At 39.4% G+C, this 15379-nt stretch overlaps 1 protein-coding gene across 2 annotated transcripts in view; it reads left to right on the forward strand.

Moving 5' to 3' along the window:
• Polr3b (RNA polymerase III subunit B) overlaps positions 1-13240 on the forward strand; it is a 130558-nt gene extending 117318 nt beyond the window's left edge. The window contains exons 27-28 of one of the 2 annotated variants that reach the window (XM_047551347.1): positions 1313-1486; positions 12410-13240. In XM_047551347.1, the coding sequence (XP_047407303.1) occupies positions 1313-1486; positions 12410-12539 (304 nt within the window). In that variant the 3' untranslated portion in view covers positions 12540-13240. The remainder of the gene's footprint in view (positions 1-1312; positions 1487-12409) is intronic. The other variant, XM_047551348.1, reaches the window with a different exon arrangement.
• The last annotated feature ends 2139 nt before the right edge of the window (positions 13241-15379 follow it).

The following is a 15379-nucleotide window of genomic DNA, read 5'->3' on the forward strand; positions in this document are numbered from 1 at the left end:
TATTGTCACTTGCAACCATAAGAACAAAGGCAATTTAAAATTTTCAGCATGTGTTGGCAGGTACTGTGTTCACCTTTTTAATACTTTAGGAGACCAGTGGCAACAACAAGGTTAAAAAAGTTCTGTGGAATAAAGCAGACTGACCCTGAGTTCATGGTTCTCTCACAGGGCACCCCTCAGAAGTGTCATAAAATAAGCTAGCCATGGAGCTCACCACCCTGCAAATAACTTGTGTTATCATTTCCAAGTCGAGCTGCCTAAATTGTTCAGAATCTCTAATTTTACCTACATCTCTGGATCCTGGATTCTTAACCTTTTATTCTTAAACTCAGCATATACATAAACCACACAGTACATTCAAGAAACTAACAAGGCCTCAAGCTATGGCAGTAACTATTGGAAACCATGTTTCTTCCAGAGTCTATTCTGCTTAGTTTTTCTGATTTTAAATAAGAGTACCAAGACATCTCTGAAAAACACTCAAAGATATTATCCCTGATTTGAAGGTTGCACTGCCCTAATAACAATGATAGTGATAGTGATAGTAACACTAGCATTGCTGTTTCATGTGATCACACATTAGTAGAGTATTATGTCATGTAATAAATATTATATATAATTGTTATTTGTATTTAATAATAACAACCACCCATTACTTCTTTTCTTGTTTGAGGCTTTTTGGTATTTGTGTTAGTCACCTTTCCCTCACTGTGACCAAAATATCTGACAAGAACAGCTTAGAGGAGAAAAGGTTTGTTTTGGCTCATGGTTACTGAGGTTCAGTCCATGACCAGCCAGCTTCATTGCTCTGGGCCTGAGGTGAGACAGAACATCATCCAGAGGGTGTGGTAAAAGAAAAGCTGCTCAGGTCATGGCAGCTAGGAAGCAGAGAGAGAGAGGACACTTGCGCAAGGATCCAGGGACCAGGGACTACTCCCAGTGACCTATTTCCTCCAGCCACACTCCACCTGCCCACAGTACCACCCAGTAGTCCATTCCAGTTATGAATCCATCAAATGGATTAATCCACAGATGAGGTTACAGGTCTCATAATCCAGTCTTTTCACTTCTAAACACTGCTGCATCGTCACATGAGCTTTTCAGGTCACAGTCCAGATCCAAACCATAACAGTACTCTTAAGCACTTTCTAAAAAAAGGAGGAACTGAGCTGCATGCTCAGGGTTCCTGTACGGTAAGTGATTGGATCCAGGTGAGCCCTGCTCCAAAGCATCATGTTCCTAGTCTATGTGGCGGGCCACCTCATTGTTTGTTTAATATAATAATTTATTTGTCCAATAACTTGTTTCAAAGGCAGCCCACTGAAGGGCGATCTCGTGATGGTGGCTTGCGTCTTGGAGAAATGGAACGTGACTGTTTAATTGGCTATGGAGCCAGTATGCTTCTGCTAGAGAGACTGATGATTTCAAGTGATGCCTTTGAGGTTGATGTCTGTGGGCAGTGTGGACTTCTGGGGTACTCCGGCTGGTAAGTGGACATAAGTCTCTTATGTCATACCCCTTTTCTCTAAAATCACAGCTCAAGAATTGTCCCTGAATCATACCCACCTGTTCTCCAGTCTCTGCCTGTGATCTCTAATGCATCCTCCCCTATCCATGCCTTCCTGTGGTTAGGTATTCTGTTCAGGTGTTGTCTGTCTGCATAATGATCTGCTTTCTACACCATTCCCAAGAAGTAGAGACTTTATTTCCTTTTTAATAGTATCTCAAGTACGTCTTATAGCTGTAAAACTCCAAGAAGATGCATTGTTAAATGTTAAAATGTATAATCTGTTAAAGAAACTTTGTAGGGAAAATTGTGTCTGAAGCCCTTGTTTGTGTCTTCAAACACAGCGAACCAAATGTCTTGTCCCAGGTCTTAGAGCAGATGATGACAGAGCCGGTACCGAGACCTGGTGGCCTGATCCTTGCTGCACTGTACTCCACCATGGCAAGGTGCTTCACATTTGAACTGTCCACTCCATGAGGGCTGAAAGCATGTCTGTCTCAGTCAGTCATTTCAGCAGATTTGCAGAATATCTGCTACTTAGCAGACACTGCTCAGGGTTCCAGAAGCACAGAGTGAGCAAGGCAGATGAAGGGCTGCTCAGAAGAACTTGTCTCCAGTTCATTCTGATCCTATGGTCTTGTCAATCTCTACTTCTCTAGCCTGGGACCTCATGGATGCTTCATAAAAAAATAATTGCTAAGTGATACCCTGCATCTGTCTGATTGCCATTGAGTAAATTATGCAGTTTGTCAAGTTCATAACTTCTGTGTAGAAATGATCTGTGGTACACAAAGGCAGCTTAGAGAGTTACACTGCCCAGTTGGTGTTTGTGTCGTAGCAGCACCTTTCTTATTTGTAGTGGGTCTGCTGTGCCACCAAGGAACATAGAGCTTTATTTAAGATTAGTCATGATCCCTCTCCCCAAAGTCCCCCGTAGGCAGGGGAGCCTGTGGTGCCCAGTCTCCCCTCGCTCTCCTGTTGAGACAAGATCTAGCAGAGCACAGGCAGATTCTGCAGGAATGGGAAGCAACCACCACACCCTCAGCTGTCTCTCCAAAGCCGCTCATCCTAGAGAGGGGCCCCAGAAGAACAGTGTGATCCCAGGTGAGCCTTCATTGCCAGGCTTCAGGAGTACCTGGGCCACCTTTTCCCCACTGAGTCCTTCCCAGAGCCTCCTTCCCAAGTCCCAACTTCTTGCCATCCTCAGCTGCCTGTGTCTTGGTTGAATAAAGCTGATTAAGAATCAGAACAAGGGGCTTCTTAGGACACAGTGTACACCTTGCTTGTTAAACCTTTTAGCAGATTATTTTACAACTGGTGTTGAAGAGTTGCTGAGTCTAGTCCATGAAAAAATTGTTTCATTTTGGGAACCAACAGAAGAGGTGGCCACTTGCAGTTCATTCTTTTCATAAGGTTGCAGAGATGGGGCGACATTCTTCCCAGAATAAGCCTGGCTCTTTCTTATATCAATGAGATGGGGGTTTGTTTCAGTCCTGAGATGTCTATTCGTCTTTTGAAATGCATATTGAGCTTGCTTTTCATAGTCTGGGCTGTGTAACTAAAAAAAAAAGAAAGAAAGAAAGAAAAGAAATAGCATAATAGGAAGATGCCGGGAACCAAGTTCCACTATGCCCAAATTTGGCACAAGGATTTTTAAGTAATTTACTTTGAAAGGATAGACAGAGGAGTCATTTCATTAAAAACAGTGGTCGTGAAACTTCAAGAAGAGTTTCATTTTCTTTTCCTCTTTGCTTTCTTCGCTCCACTGAATGGGGAAAAAGCAGTAAACCAGGTTCACTTATGCACTTTGAAAGCTTCTCATCTCCTCCCTGGACACTCGGCTGAACTGAGGCAAATGGAAAGACCTGTGCACAGGGGTGTTCTCTGCACTATTCTCATCTTTCCTGTCTGTCTCACATATAGATCACACACACACAGCAGTGCCTGGTTTTGAAGTTTGTTGAATGGCATCCGAAGTCCTTTGAAAGAGGACTAGATCAGGTTATGCAGTGCGAGGGTCTCTGCTGTAATTAAGCAGACCTTGCTGCACCATATGTTTGATTTTGAGTGGCCTGTGCCCTTGTTGCCACAGAAAAACTCCTGATGCCTTTGGTAGTCTAGCCTCCTCCTCGTTTGCTGCTTTCTGTTGGAGCAGCATAATGATGCTGTCATTTTTCCCATCATTACCTGACTGTGTTTGCCGAGTTGTGTGGGAGGGAGTGCGGCGTGGTTGGAAGAAGTCGCCCTTTTAATGAGTAGCACAATGGAGGCTGGGTAATTAGAGCGGTTCAGAACCTTAGGACGGGCCTTTGTGGATGATTTGCACATTAGTAAGGCATTGCTATGGGGAGGTTTACAGCAAGGCTGTTGTTCCTCAGAAGATGCAAAGGGCAGAAGTCACAAAAGAGGGTCCCTATTAAGATAATTAGCTCATCGAGGATATTTCACTGGACAGTCATTTCTCAGTGAAGCCACAGCCACCTCCTTTTGCTGTCTTTGTCCTGAAAAATCAGTTTGTTTTACTGTTGTTCAGATCAGGTTTCTACCTTTAGAAATTGTTCAGACACAGGGAAAGGTAATTATACACACACATGTGTACATGTATATACACACACAGCGTTGGACATTTTAAATAATGGAGAAGTATTTAAAGGTAGGGGAGAGTAGTGAACTATCCAGAGTATGTGGGCTAGTAATGGGCTATTCTGTGTGTGTATTCAGCACATACAGATATTTTTAAAAGATTAGCTTAGATTGGAGTCATAGTATAATATACCAGACGAGAAGATCAGTAAGAAGTTATCCCAGTCCAATCCACTTTCCCAGTTTAATTAAATCATGAATATGATTCCTGAATAAATTAGACCTACCCAGGTACATTGAAGATATAATACTTAAATTCTGATACATAAAAGAGGTCTTTAGGTAATCATTTTTTCTCCACATTTTTTATTGGTGCATTATTGTGTACATCTTGATGGGATTTATTGTTACATATTTATACAAGTATACAATATCACAATATAATTTGACCAGTATCCCTCCCTAGCAACCCCCTCCTCCCCATTTCCCACCCCTTGGTCCCTTTCCTCTACTTATCCCCCTTTGATTTTTTGGAGATCTACCCCATCCTTTGTTTTCCGTTTTCCTCTCTGGCTTCCACATATGAGAGGAAACATATGACCCTTAACCTTCGGAGTTTGACTTATTTTGCTTAACATGATGGTCTCTAGTTCTATCCATTTTCCTACAAATGCCATAATTTCATTTTCTCTATGACTGACTAAAACTCCATTGTGTATGTATACTACATTTTCTTTATCCATTCATCCATTAATGGACACCTAAGCTGATTCTATAATTTGGCTATTGTGAATTATGCTGCTATAAACATTGGTATGCATGTATCACTGTAGTAATATGACTTTTTAATTCAGCAGGATAAATACTGGGTAGTATAGCTCTGTCATATGGTGGTTGGTTCCATGCCTGGTCTTTTGAGAAGCCTCCAAAGTGGTTGTACTAATTTGCAGTCCCACAAACAATGTAAAAGTATTTCTTTTTCTTCATATCCTCTCCAGCATTTGTTATTTGTATTCTTAAAAAAAAAAAAAAAAAAAAATTTACCTTTATTTTTTAGATTTTTTTTTTAATGTGGTGCTAAAGATTGAATCCAGGGCCTCACCCATGCTAAGCAAGCACTGTACCATTGAGCCACAACCCCAGTCCTGTTATTTGTATTCTTGATGACTTCCATTCTGAGTGGTATGAAACAAAATCTCAGTGTAATTTTGATTTGCATTTCCTAATTGCTAATGATGTTGAACATTTTTTCATGTATTTGTTGGCCATTTGTATTTCTTCCTTTGAGAAGTGACTTTAATTCACTTGCCCAGTTGGGCTGTTGATTTTTTTGGTGAAAAGTTTTTTTGAGCTTTTTGTGTATTTTAGATATTCCTCTTTCAGAAGAGTAGCTAGCAAAGATTTTCTCCCATTCTGTGGGTTCTCTCTTCACATTCCCAATTGTTTCTTTTGCTGTGCAGAAGCTTTTTCATTTGATGCTGTCCCATTTATTAACTCTTTGCATTATTTCCTGTTTGCCTGTCCTAAAAGCTGGATTATTGACCCTATGTTTTCTTCTAGGAATTGCATAGTTACTGTCCTAATTTTGAAATCTTTGATCCATTTTGAGTTCCTTTTTGTGCAGGGTGAGAGATAAGGTTCTAGTTTCATTCTTCTACGTATGGATGACTAGTTTTCCCAGCACCAATTGTTAAAAAGGCTATCTTTTCTCCAGTGTATGTTTTTGGCACCGTTGTCAAGGATCAGTTGACTGTAGATATGTGAATTTGTCTCTGTGTTTTCTTTTCTTTACCATTGATCTATGTGATCCTTTTATGCCAGTACCATGCAGTTTTTGTTACTATAGCTCTATAGTATAATTTTAAGTCAGATATTGTGATACCTCCAGCATTGCTTTTTTTTTTTTTTTTGGCTTAAACTTCTGGGTCTTTTATTCTTCCAAATGAATTTTAGGACTTTTTTTCCCTAGTTCTATGAATAATGTCACTGATGTTTTGATGTGGATTGCATTGAATCTGTATATTGCTTTTGCTAATACTTCCATTTTAATAATATTAATTCTGCCTACCCATGAACATGGAAGTCTTTTTATCTTCTGAGGTCCTCTTCAATTTCTTTCTTCAATGTTCTATAGTTTTTATTTTAAAGGTCATCTTTCACCTCCTTAGATTTAGTCCTAGGTTTTTGTTTTTTTCTTTTTAGGCTATTATGAATGGAATTGTTTCCCTAATTTATTTCTCAGCAGATTTATTGTTGATATATAGAAAAGCTATTGATTTTTGTATGTTAATTTTGTATGCTTTACCAAATTTATTTATTAGCTCTAGCAGTCTTGTGGTAGGGTTTTATGGATCTTCTAGATATAGAGTCATATTATCTGCAAATTCTTATAATTTGACTTTTTCCTTTTTTATTTTTATCCCTTTTATTTCCTTCTCTTGCTTCATTGCTCTGACTAGAATTTCTAGTATTGTATTAAATGGAAGTGGTAAGAGTGGACATCCTTGTCCTAGATTTTAAAGGAAATACTTGCAGTTTTTTTCCCATTTACCATGAGTTGATTTTGAGTTTTTCATATATAGCCTTTATGATACTGAGATAGGTTCCTTCTGTCCCAGGATTTTTCCATGTTTTTATCATGAATAAGTGTTACATATTCTTGAAGGTCTTCTTTGCATCTAGTGAGATTATTAATAAGTGATTTTTGTCCTTAATTCTGTTAATGTGATGAATTACATTTATTGATTTGCATATATTAAACTATCTTTAGATCTCTGGAATAAATCCAACTTGGTTGTGGATTCATTTGTTGTTAAACATGATTTGCCACTGTTTTATTAAGTATTTTTACATCTAAATTCATCTAGTACGTAGTTTTCTTTCCTTGATGTGTCCTTACCTGGTTTTGGTATGAGTATGATACTGGTTTTATAGAATGAATGGATGTGTTTCATCCCTTCTATTTCATGGAATAATTTAAGGAGTATTGGCATTAGTTCTCCTTTAAAGGTTTGGTAGAATTCAGCTGAGAGTCCATCTGGTCCTGGGTTTTTTGTTGGAAGGGTTTTCATTACTGCTTGTATCTCATTGCAGGTTATTGTTATGTTTAAGTTTTATATGTCCTCTTGACAGACTGTTAGCAGATTGTATTTGTCTAGAAATGTATCCATTTCTTCTACATTTTCCAACTTATTGAAGTATAAGTTTTCAAAATAGTCCCTGATGATCTGTTAGATTGCTGAGATGTCTGTGGTGAGTTCTCCTTTTTCATCTCTAATTTTAATAATTTGGTTTTTCTCCCTTCTGGTTAATTTGGTTAATAGCTTATCAATCTTGTCTGTCTTTTCAAAGAACCAACTCTTCGTTTCATTGATCTTTTGTATTGTCTTCCTGAAGTTTATTAATTTTGGCTCTCATTTTAATTATTTTCTTCCTTCTACTGATTTTGGAATTGGTTTGTTCTGTAAGGGTTTTGAGGTGTGTCATTAGGTTCTTTATTTGGGAACTTTCTTATGTTGGTACTTAGAGCTAAAAATTTTCCTTCTATAACTGCTGCCTTCATAGTGTCACAGAGGTTCTGGTATGTCGTATCACCATTCTCATTTGAGTCTTAGAATTTTTTAACTTCTCCCTCGATTTCTCCTATCACCCATTCATCATTCAGAAGAGTATTATTCAATGTCTCTTTAGTTTCTGTAGGATTTGGTTGTGTTGATTTTCAGTTTCATTTCATTATGCTTGGATAAGATGCAAGCAATTATTTCAGTTTTTTTTTTTTTTTTTTTTTTTTTTTGTATTTGCTAAGTGTTTCTTTGTGGCCTAAAATATGATCTATTTTGGAGAAAGTTCCATGAGCCACTGAGAAGAAAGTATATTTAGCTGTTATTGGATGAAATATTCTGTAGATGTCTGTTAGGTCCATTTGATTTATAATATTTTTCAGGTACAAAGAGTCTTGTACTAAGTTTATGTCTGGATGACCTGTCTAATGGTGAGAGTGGTGGTTGAAATCACCCAGTATTATTGTACTGGGGTCTCTCTGGTCCTTCAGTTTGAATAGTGTCTCATGTAATTAGTTGCGCCTATATTTGGTGCATAAATTTTTATTATTGTTTTATCTTCTTGTTGGATTGTTCCCTTTACCAATATGAAGTGATCTTCTTCATCCCTTCTGATTAATTTTGATATGAAATCTGCTTTATCAGTTATGAGAGTAGCTATTCCTGCTTGTTCTCAGTGTCCATTCACATGGTATTCCAGTTTTCATCCTTTCACTTTCAGCCTGTGACTGTGTTTGCCTGTAAGGTGCATCTCTTGCAAATCACATAGTTGGGTCTTATTTTTAATTCATTCTGCCAGCTTCTCTCTTTTAATTGGAGAGTTGAGACCATTTACATTCAATGTTGTAGAGAGATGTTTATTCATTCTGCCATTTTGATTTATTTATTGTGTTTAATTTGATCCTGTTTCTCATGTTCTTAGCTACCCTTCAAATGAGATTTCTTTTGTGAGCTCTGAGGTTTGTTTTTATAATTTCTTCTGTGTGAAATATTTAAGTTCTGTAGTGCCAGTTTAATAATCATGAATTCTTTTAGTTTCTGTCTATCATGGAAGATTTTTATTTCACCTTAAATTTTAAATGATAACTTTGCTTGATATAGCAGTCTTAGTTGACAGTTGTTATCTTTCAGGAGTTGGAACACACCATTCCAAGCCATCCTGGCTTGTAGAATCTGTGCTGAAAAATCAGAAATGATTCTGATTGACTTGCCTCTAAATGTGACCTGACATTTTTCTCTTGCAGCTTTTAAATTTCTATCCTTTTCTGTATTTTTAGGCATTTTAATTATAATGTGTTGTGGAGAGGTTCTTTTTTATCTTCTCTTTTTGGGCTTGTAAATGCCTCATATATCTGGATATCCATCTCATTCTGAAAGTAAAGTTTTCTGTCACTATTTTCCTATAGAGGTTATCCATTCCATTAGTCCATATCTCACAGTCCTCCTCAATTCCAATGATTCTTAAATTTGGTCTCTTCATGTTGTCCCAGAGTCCTTGTATATTCTGATCATGGTTGCTTATTTTCTTTATAAGTGTCTGAATGTTCAAAGTGAGCCATGTTGTCTACTGCTTCTGAGAATCTGCCTTCAGCGTGGCCTGCTCTGTTAGAGGCACTTTCAACTGAGCATTTTATTTGATTTATTGTATCTTTCATTTCTAAGATTTCTGTTTGGTTCTTCAATATTTCTATCTGCTTATTGAATTTCTCATTGATATTCTGTACAGACTTTCTTAATTCATTTAGTTGATTTTCTGTGTTCTCTTGGAATTCATTGATCATTTATAATAATTATTTGAATTCTTTATTTGAATTTCATTCACTTCTGTGTTTTGGGGGTCATTTGCTGGTGACTTATGAACTTTAGGATGTATCATGTTAGCTTGCTTTTTCATATTTCTTGTATCCATGTGTAGGGTTTTATGTATCTGTTGGGAGGGATTTCTCTTTCACTCTTATGTGTAGACATTTTCAGGGCACAGTCTTCTCTTGACAAAGAGTGTCCTCAAGTGATCTGGATTGAGACTGCCTTGTAGGTGTGGTGTCCCTAGCCTTTGTGTTCTTTCTGTTTTTGCTATAGCAATGGATGTCCATAAGTGGGACTTGAGGGCACACCCCTAGCTATTTCTACTTGAGGCCTGGTCATTAGTTTGGGCTTTTGTCTTTTCTAATCTTTTTATTAAAGTATAGCTGAAGATTAGGTGTCATTAATTTGTGTGTGGAGCATGGTGTGCTGTCTTGGTTGCATTTAGTTCAGCAGCAAAGTTTCTACCCTGTGAACTTGTTGTGTCCCTGGATGTTCCCAGTACTTCCCAGAATAGGGGGAAACAAACAATGCAAATAATATACAGCATTAAAGCAAATACTTAGCTTCTTCTATGACATCTACAATGTTAATTGCCATAAAAACCAAAAATGCTAGTGTCAGCAATTGCCAACAGCAAAAATAAGTAACCATGAACTATTATCTGGCATTAAAGCAAACAAGAGGTGTCAACTATGTAGCCACAGTAGTAATAGTTGCAACAGCATTTATGGTAGGGCAGGAGTTATATAATCCAATTAGTGCTTAAAGGTGGTGAGAATAGTTAATTAAGAGAAAAGAAAATTGATAGGATGGTAGAAAAGAGTTCATAATTTCAAAAAGTGATCAGAGGTACAGAAGAGGTATTGCATATAATGGTTTTAAAGAAAGAGGAGAAAAAACTAAATAACAAAGTAAAGGTACAGTGAGAGAATAATAGAGTTTGGCTATTAGCAGAAGAAAAGAGAGAAAGAGAAACAGATAAAAGAAAAACAATACAAAATGAGAAAAAGAAGAAACATATGCATATGTGTATGTCCATGAACCAATAAGCACAGCATAAACAAAACAACAACAAAAAGATTCTTAATGAAAAGTTAAGGAATCATTTCCACTGGGGTGGTCAGAATTGTTGATGAGAATAACTGGCCACTGTCTATGCCTGTCTCTCTACTGTCTGTCTTTCCATTTCTTCTTGGGCTGTGTATGGAGAGTGAGAGCAAGGGCTGGGGTCATTAACCCCTTCCTCTTTTTGTGTTGTTCACCAAGCTGCCAGTTCGAGTGGCCTAAGGCTAAAGCTGGTTCAAATGATTTTCAGCTTCTCTTTTCCCCAGTATGAGGTAGGATGGGGTGGGAAGTAATGTCAGTTGGAATTTTGTCTGTACAGATCAATGCACTTCCAGGTTGGGGCCACTGCAGAGTTTTATACTTGCTCTGTGACTTGGGATCCATGCAGCAGGAGTAGTGCTTCTCTGCAAGGTAGGTGAAAGAGGGATTTCACTAAAAGTTAATATTGGACAGAGAGTCTTAGAGATTCAGAAAATTGGATACATTAAACAAGACTACACTGGTTGTGGCAGCTGTCCTAAGACTTTCTTCTTTGTTTAATGTATCCAAATTTCTGAGCAAGTAGGAATGCAGCCTTCCTCTCGCCTGCCTTCTTGAACCCTTCTCACCCCACTGTAATTCCTTTAGGTGATCTTTTAAGAAAAGTTCATATTATCGCTGTCAGTGGATCAGGCACCACAGTGTGCATGCTCCCAGCCATCCCCTCATCTTGACGTCAGTGTCCATGGTGGTTCATCCTTAATTTTTTAAAATCATAAACCCTTTCAGGATTCTAATAATAGAAGAAAACACATACATTTTTAAACCTTAAAAGGATGAAAACTTTAAATATGATTTTGGGGGCTCAGAAACACATCTGAGACCCTGCTTGGGATCATGCTATTTAGTAGACTTCTTTTTTTTCACACTACAGTGTGTCCTGGACACCTTATATTTCAATTGATATACATCTACAGGGTCCCATTTAATGGCTGCACAGTGTTGTTCTGTGTAGAACCATTGTTAGTGGGCATTTGAGGAGTGTCCTGCTTTGTAAATAGCGTGGTCATGAACATTCTTGTGAGGTCCTATTTTGGTCTGAAACCTGAAAGAATAATTCAGTTTCTCCCCAGGGAGTCTTCTATAGTTGTAGTCATTGATTAAGACCTAAATTTAACTAACTGGCTCTTCCTGAAGGAAGAGAAAAGAAAATCCTACTTGGAAGACCCAGCATTGTGGTTAGGAACATGGGCTGTTGTAGGAGAGTGGAATACGTGCATGTGCACACACACGGGGGACAGCACGCTTTAGAACACACTAGCTTCCAGTACTAATAGAAATGACCAAACCTGATGGTCACTGGAAAATTTAGCCTTTGATTGGATGCCACTCTCCTCAAAAGTCTGGTCTTTCCACCAGACTTAGAGTATCCCAATGATAGAAACCAAATTATAATTATCAAGCATCTTATGTAGAATAACATACTAACACAGTAGACTCTTATCACATTTGTGATGGTTGAGTAGATCAGCTGAAAACTCAACAATGAAAAAAACCTAAATCTGAATGAATTTCAAGTGGTTCAGATTTCTGAGGTGCTTTCAAAACAGTATAGGGACAGATGTTTCACATTTCAAAGAGATCTAGAAATGTGGTAATAACCGATTCAAGTTGTATGCTTTTAAAACTGGAAGGAGTGATGTTTATTTTATTTCTTAGTTTGCTTCCTTGGATGTTTCCTTTTATTTCTGGGCACATATGTGCACATTTGATGATGTGACTCAACGCTAAGGAATAGAAAATTGAGTAGTACAACAGTGGAGTTTGGTAGAGCATATTCTCACTTCCCATGTGCAGGCCTTCATTTCCAAGTCGCTGTCCCTCTGACACACGCTGACTTGGGTTTCAGGTGCCATTACTGCAAGTCATCGTGCCACGTGTCTTCCCTCCGCATTCCGTATGCCTGCAAGCTGCTCTTCCAGGAACTACAGTCCATGAACATCATCCCCAGATTAAAACTGTCCAAGTACAATGAGTGAGGACGGAAACGTTGGTTATGTGAAAACAACGGTGGGTAAGTCTGACGCCATGCCACGCAGGAGGGACTAAGGACTGTTTCTTCTCCTGCAAATGACTTCCGGGATTATTTGCTCTCAAAAACAAACAAAAACTGATGGAGAAGCTTTTTTGTTCTAGAAGACTGACTAGACAGCCTTGATCAGTGAGCTCGAGCCATGGGAGAAATACTGACAACCGGGACTGCAGTGCCACCTCCATGCACAAGTGGACGTGACCCGAGGGATAAATAAACTTTTATTTATGATCCAAAGCATGAAATCTGTTCATTAGAAAGACCTTACTCCTGGGGCTGGGGTTGCAGCTCAGTGGTAGAGCACTTGCCTAGCATGTGTGAGGCCCTGGGTTTGATTCTCAGCACCACATGTAAATAAATGAATAAAATAAAGGTGAAGCAACATCTAAAAACTGTATTTTAAAATTAAAAAAAAGAAAGACCTTACTACTGAAAAAGAAAGTTTGGGTTTAAATTCCCCAGTATCTTCTGGTTCACGCAACTCAAGGTTCCCTTCCTGAGGTTCAGCTGGGGTGTCTGATTCTGAGCAGTGTGTGGAGGCAGGAGGACTGTGGGAAGCTGAGAAGAATCATCCAGCCTGTGAAGCGCTGGATTTCTTATCTGGTTCCGTGAGGGGACAGATTTTCCCAACAATTAAATCTTGCCATCACATACCCAAACTTTATGAAAAATCACAAAAAATCTTGGTGAAATACAATAAATATATTCCTACCTTTTTATCAGGAATGTCATTTGCTACATTTTGAACCTCAGTCATACCATGAAATAGAACTTACTAAATGTCTGAACAGAACTCCATGAGTTTTGTTGTTGCTGTCCGACCATTCCTGTCAGGATGTTAGCTGTCCATTCTCTTCGGCAACCCGCCTTCCTTGCTCTTATCTATTTTGCTCTAAACTGCGCTGCCCTGAAGCTGGATAAATATGCCAAGAATTATTTATTAAATAGGAGTCAGAGAAACTTTGAGTAATGAACTGGGGTGACATTCCCAACATGTCACATTGAAAATGGCCCACACCATATCAATAGGTGTTGTACAGATCAAGCTCCAGTGTCAAGGTGAGGTGTCTAACCAAGTCAAACCTACCTTCTCAAAACCTTCAGAAGGGTGACGTACTGGGAGCCAGACTAGTCACTGATTGGAGAGCTCAGCCTCACCTTGATTTTCTTCATGATGAAGGTATAGAAGTCAGGAAGGCTCCACAGTCCCAGCAAAATGGAGGATGCCGTGCAGGTGAGCAGGCCTCCCTCAGCCTTGGCCTCAGGGACTCAGTGGGCGAAGGAGTTCATATGCTCACATCCTTACTGTGCCGGCTGTTCCTTCTCTTAGATTAGCTTTACAGTTCTCAAAATTGGTGGTGCAAAAAATGTTGTACTTGATTGTATGTAGAGTCATGCTGTACTCTGGACTGTTTAAGGAGTTTTCTGGGTTGCTCTCGACTATTTCCCATCCCGTGGCAACTGCACTTCCCAAATCCTGCAACATGTGGCACATCATATCCACGAGCACCAGAAGTCATTTGGAAATAGCAGTGTCCTGGATCCTGGCACAAGGACTTCCATCATTTAGTCATTCGGTGATGTGTATTGTATAAAGATAGAGCGAGACAGGACCTCTGCCTGGAGGAGCACAGGAGGTCAAGTCCTGGCAGCCAGTCACTGGCCAGTCCTGTGGTCAGGGCTAAGGACTAACCTCATCAGTGCTGTGAGAGGTTTAGAAACACCTCACAAGGGTCATTACTCCCTTTATACAAGGAAGCTGTACTGACTCACTCCCCAGCGCCACACCACTAATAAGGGGATGGCAAGGGCTTCCTCGCTTAGGAGCTTTGTTTTGGTTTTATCCATGGATGTATTTTTAAGTCACCATAAGTGACTTTTTTTTTTTTTAATTCAAATGCTACTGAATGGTCATATTTCTTCCAGATGAACATCTCTTTTGGAAAATAATTTCAGGCCATTCTGATCATTTTGGGGAGAATCATCTATCTAACCTCAGAAAGTCTAAGTTCTCTAAAGTTTTCAGGACCTCAAGCAAGTAAATGGAGATAACCTTGGGGGAAACACCACTGCTCGGTTGATATTTCAGAAACCAGCAGATACTACATTTGAATAGCTATTTGTCTTTAAGAAGTACTTTAATAAAAAGAAAGAGGCCAAAACCAGTAAGTTCATCCTACTACAGTGTTTTAAAAGGTTTTATAAGGTTCTTGTTTTCAGAACTACCAGTTAGATTTCCATTTCCAAAAGCGCTAGAAGGACTTTCCACTGCACCCCGCCGCTGCTGCTCCCCGACCCCCACCACAGAGCACACTTTCTCTCAAGGATTTCACCACAGGGATCAGGTTAAAAGCCACAAAAAATTCACACACCAAGCCCACCAATAGTCTGTGACCCTGACACGAATTGTAGCACCAGAAAGGCAGAACTGTGGGCACCAAGTGGCCAGGACACCCAGACTGCGAGACCAGGGTCACAAAGAGAAAGGAAGCTCACTGAGGGGAGCCCAGCTTCACCACTTCCCTCCAGCTGTCAGCGTGGGCTGTCACAGCAGAGCATCACAGATACGGAGCTTACACAGTAGAAATGTGTTTTCTTAGTGTTGCGCGGACTTGGAGGCCAAGATGGCAGCATCAGCAGGCTTGGTGTCTGGTGAGGACTCTTCCTGGCTGCCACTAGCCACCTCCTCATGGCATCTCCACAGGGCCTTCTCCTGGTGCACGCTCAGAGCAAGCGCGGGTGCCTCCCCCCGCCCCACTCCAGTGTTGGATTGAATCCAGGACTGTT

The sequence above is a fragment of the Sciurus carolinensis genome, chromosome 4 (assembly GCF_902686445.1).
Source record: "Sciurus carolinensis chromosome 4, mSciCar1.2, whole genome shotgun sequence".
Classification (NCBI taxonomy): Eukaryota; Metazoa; Chordata; class Mammalia; order Rodentia; family Sciuridae; genus Sciurus; species Sciurus carolinensis.